The sequence below is a fragment of the Notechis scutatus genome, chromosome Z, assembly GCF_049901735.1.
Source record: "Notechis scutatus isolate UNSWTSFEM ecotype Mainland chromosome Z, rNotScu1.2, whole genome shotgun sequence".
Lineage (NCBI taxonomy): Eukaryota > Metazoa > Chordata > Lepidosauria > Squamata > Elapidae > Notechis > Notechis scutatus.
This window is the reverse complement of record NC_142025.1, coordinates 108,150,679-108,155,612: the sequence shown is the minus strand read 5'-3', so window position 1 is coordinate 108,155,612 and position 4,934 is coordinate 108,150,679. Positions and strand designations below refer to the sequence as shown.

Below are 4,934 nucleotides of genomic sequence, written 5' to 3'. Positions count from 1 at the left end.
GACACAGAACCTTGCCAAACTAAAGCATGCCACCAGCCCCATAAAACCTATTTTGGGCACTATTAAGAATGAGCTATCTTTACCCTCTTTCTGAGTGGTTTATAAGAAGCAATCCAGTTACAAAGAATAACCACAACAAAAGCTAATAATCAATAACAGGTAACCTGGTTCACATTCATGCACTTTCCCAACTGAGAGTAATTCATTCTGTATCAAATGCATGGGAATAGCCACATTTTAAAGCCCATCATCTAGGCATGGACCCAGCTGAATATCAGAGGGGGAATGATCTGGCATTAAGCAAAAAGAACTGCACTCAGGCCACCTAAGGCTTGATGATTGATCATTGTAGAGGATGACATTAGGTTCATATTCTCTATGAATTAGTGGTGGGATTCAAATTTTTTTACTACCGGTTCTATGGGTGTGACTTGGTGGGCGTGGCAGGGGAAAGATACTGTAAAATCTCCAGTAAGAGGTGGCATTTGTTGATTCTCCGAACTATTCAAAATTTCTGCTACTGGTTCTCCAGAACTGGTCAGAACCTGCTGAATACCACTTCTACTATGAATTGACTGGTCCTTGTCCTCCACAATTCCTTCCATTGCTCATCAGCACCATGATTTTCTGCCTGCCTCTGACACAATATACAACCACATTGTGCCTCTACCAATTCATTTCCCACCTCATCCACAATCATTCCCATCACATCCACAATGCAACAGATAGTAAACACTATGGAGATCTTGGCTAATATTCAGTACTCAGCACTTTAAACACAATCTATCAGACCCCTTTCTCTGAATTTGTTTACCTCTTTCCCAAACCATTGTTTATCCTCTGCCATACTAAAGTAAAAATAGTCAAACACCCAACAACTATGGTAAGGCTTCATCCCTTCTCCGGTCTCCTATATCCTTTGATACAGATGGCTGTGTAGATTAGATTTCTGTATATTGCAAAAGATATATGCAGTTTCAAGGAAGTATACAACAGAGTAATTATCTCCTACTTCATGACAGTGAACTTCAACCACAAAAGAATTGAGAATATGGGGTTTAGTGTTTGAAGAATCAAGATTTATTGCCATATACCACAATAAATCTGATAGGAACATCTGTCGTTTTCTACTTTCAACATTTTGACAAAGTTTAAAACATGGTTACAGTTATGCAATTCTCCTAACAGTGATCAAATCATCAATTCCTTGCTTCAGAACAATATATGATCCAGGCAAGCCAGTAAAACTGAATGATGAAAAAGTTAGACCACTCTTGTAAAGCTACTTCATAGATTATGATATTTCAATCTTAGAAATTGTGTTTTATTCATTATCCCAGTGTTAAATGAGCAAGGGGTTATGTAGGAATGTATGAAATATGGTCCACTAACTCAACCTCTCAGTCAAACTGCTTCTTTTCATCTTAAAATATTTTGACACTGGGGATACATGACAATTTCTACTTTGATTTTTTTCTTAATGGAAGGCTGCTTCCTTAAAAGATTCAGTGTGGGGAAAAATAGAACAGAAAATATTGTCAAAGGAAAATATCATAAAGTCCATAATTTAGACACAGCAGATTTGATATTTTTATTCCTGATGCTATAGATGATTGGGTTAAACAGAGGTGGAAGTAAGCAATATAGGGCAGTTTGTATGAAATCTAAGTAAGATTGGGTGTTAGAGGGAGGTTTCAGATATGCCAAGCACACTGTTACCCAAAACAATGAAAAGACCATAAGGTGGGGAAGACAAGTGGAAAAGGTCTTCTGCCTTCCTTTCACAGAAGGGATTTTCAAAACTGCCTTGAAGATCATAGTGTAGGAGACAATGATAAAAATAAAGCAACCTAATCCAGCAGTGGATATACTAGTCACAAGGAATCCAACTTCAACTAAATTGAATCCAAAGCAGGACAGTTTTAGCAAATGTGGAGTTTCACAGAAAAACTGGTTGACAACATTAGAACAGAAAGGAATGTAAAAAGTACCAACAGTGTGCCACATACCATAGAGAAGGCTTGTCACCCATACCAAAATCATTATTTTGGTGCAGGCTTTCAAATTCATCACCAGCTCATAGTGCAATGGATGGCAAATGGCAACATACCGATCATATGCCATGACTGTTAGGAGGAAGTAATCAGAAGCTTCAAAGCAGGTAAAGATCAATACTTGTGCAAAGCAATCAAAATAAGAGATATATCTGGTGTCCATGAGAGAATTGATCATGGATTTGGGGACAATAGCTGAAACAATACCCACATCCTGTACTGCCAAATTCACTAGAAATAAGTACATGGGGCTGTGAAGTCGATGGTCAAAAGCTACTGCCGAGATGATGAGAAGATTTGCTGTTGTGATTGCCAGATATAATATGAAGAATAAGAAGAAATGTAAAAGCTGCATATGCCGATCTTTGGAGAATTCCTGGAGCAAAAAGTAAGACACTATAGTTTGATTCCCCATTTTGATATTTAAATTAGGACTAAGATGAATGCCACATCTGTAAGGAATCAAAGGTGAGAATACCATTAAATTAAAATAGTAAAGGTACAGCTTGATCCATTCTGGAAACAGAAAGAAAAATAATAATAAATATGTGACAATTAAAAGAGGAATACACCATTGAATGAATGCCAATGTCCAAACACAACAGCCTCCACATATTTTAGTTCATCATTGATAAAAAATACTAACCAGAAACCTTTTTCTTCTTTTGCCCTTTTTACATTCAAATTTTTTTCCTTGTTATGGGTAAAATATTTGCCTAGAACGTTAAAGAGCTTGCCACATACACGTTTAGCACTAGAAAATTTACATCAGACTGGTCAATGAAAAATTGGAAGAGGTAATGATGTATAGAGTGATTTGATCTCCTGAGAAAAGAAAGGATAGAAATACACCCACACAGAGAGAGGAGGAAAATGTTAATCATTTTGTCAAGTTGTTTAGGAGATGCTTGGTTGAAAAATAAGACAATAAATATAGGGTCCATTCTGGGAGATTAATTGGAAAATATCTGAATTTTTAATCTATTATTTAACTTTCAGCACTTACTGAATCTGATTTTTTCCCCAGTTAAGCAATGGGCAGCCTAAAGAAGAGCTTTGCTGGCTGTGATTAACAGTTGATCTTAATACAGCCAAGGTGCCTCCAAAAGTCTTTCAGTGAATCATAGTATGCTATAATTCTAGTAGCTACAGAAAATAAAAACAATATTAAAAGGGACTTATTCCATGAAAAGTCATCCCACAACTTTTTCTGTCTGCATTGCTGATTGCTGTAACTGCTGTAAATATTACCCATGCTTTATTCACCATAAACTTTATTTCCCCATAAATAAACTACTTATTATTTTTGCCTTATATTATTCTTCTCATATATTAGTGAACAGATAATTTGAGTATTTATTAATTATAATTCTATTTTACAGTTCTGGGATGAATGAGACTGTTCAATTATGTATAATATAAAAATCACAAAATAATTGTTGCTGAGGCAGACACCAATTCATAATATAATATAGTAACTTTAATGTCTATATTCACTGGTAATATGTAAAAGCATATAGTTAAAGTACAAAGAACAATTGAAAATAAAAAGGTTTCCTTTCCTAATCAACTCTAATATTTTTCTATTAAAAGACTTTGCTGAATTTTTTCTTAGTACAAATTACAAATGGAAATAAATGCAATAAAGACAAAGAAAAGGATGAAGGATGAGGAAGAGGAAACGATTTGAGGGGGAGATGAAAAGAAAAGAAAGCACTGATTTCCAATTTTTTAGTGTAGTATATTAGAGAGTAAAATTATAGTCTCAACCTTTTGCTTTCATATAATTAATAACTATTAATCAATTCTATAAGAACAAACTAATTTGATTATCAAAACCCCAAGTCAGGGTTTCTTTTTCTGTTTCAAATCAAGGTCTGGAAGCAGTTTCCAAGTAGAAACAAAGCTGGTTAGATTCATTTCCTTGATTAAGACAGTTAATTTGGCCATCTCTGCCAGTTGCACCATTTTTTCCATCCATTCTTCCATTGTAGGAATTGACATATCCTTCTATTTTTGTGCATGTAAAGTTCTCACTGCAGCCAAAAAACACATTAAGAAAGTTCAGGTTTTTTTCAAGATGATCATCATAAAAAAGAAAAAGTTCCCGGTTTTGATTGTACATTTTTGAATGGTTTTCTGAATTAGGGCATGAATCTGGTCCCAATATTTCTTTACTTTCTTATAGGTCCACCACATATGATAAAAAGACTTCTATATGAAGACATCTTTTTACATCTGTAATAATTTGTCAGGCATTTACAACAATACATCCTTTTGTAAAAAAACTTCTTTTAGGTTATAATTCAATGTAAATTTCAGCCCTTTCATCCACATATTGTTCAAGAATTATATTATCACCACTGAATCATACAGTGCTTAACATTAATTTTCCAGCTTCAACTTTAACAACATTTTGTAAACCTTAGCAATAACATGTTCATCATTAGCATACAATACAATTTCAAATTCAATCTTACAGCTTCAAGATCATAACTTTTCTTACCTCAATTAAATTTTAATAAAATTATAGTTTTATTAATCTATTAATTTAAGTATCTATCCAGCTTTTCACTTTCTTTATGTTGCTTTTGTTTAGTGCACTATACTTTGATCCATGCGACTAATGCTATCTACCCATTATCTACAGCAGTAATGGCTTTGTTGTCATAAAAGTAGCAGGAGTCTCTGTCAACATTTCTTCTCAACATTCAGATTGAATATTAGAACTTTTTTTTTTTAAAAAAAATAGCTTGTTGAGGGTCCAATAATACAAGAAATGATGATTTGTCATCACTGGATGTTTTCAAGAAGAATATCGGCAGCCATTCTGTCCAAAGTTCTTTAATTTGGATCTTTGCATTGAGCAGGAAATTGTAT

The 4,934-nt window shown here is 34.1% G+C and overlaps 1 protein-coding gene across 1 annotated transcript; it reads right to left on the bottom strand.

Annotated features, from left to right (window-relative positions):
* Nucleotides 1–1,551: 1,551 nt before the first annotated feature.
* Nucleotides 1,552–2,469, bottom strand: LOC113423024 (olfactory receptor 14A2-like). The gene has a single exon (XM_087944961.1). The coding sequence runs from the start codon at nt 2,467–2,469 to the stop codon at nt 1,552–1,554; it is 918 nt and encodes a 305-aa protein (XP_087801087.1).
* Between the last annotated feature and the right edge of the window lie 2,465 nt (nt 2,470–4,934).

What these genes read in the sequence shown, in the direction of transcription:
- LOC113423024 (XM_087944961.1), bottom strand. Translation starts at nt 2,469, where the DNA reads ATGGGGAATCAAACTATAGTGTCTTACTTTTTGCTCCAGGAATTCTCC.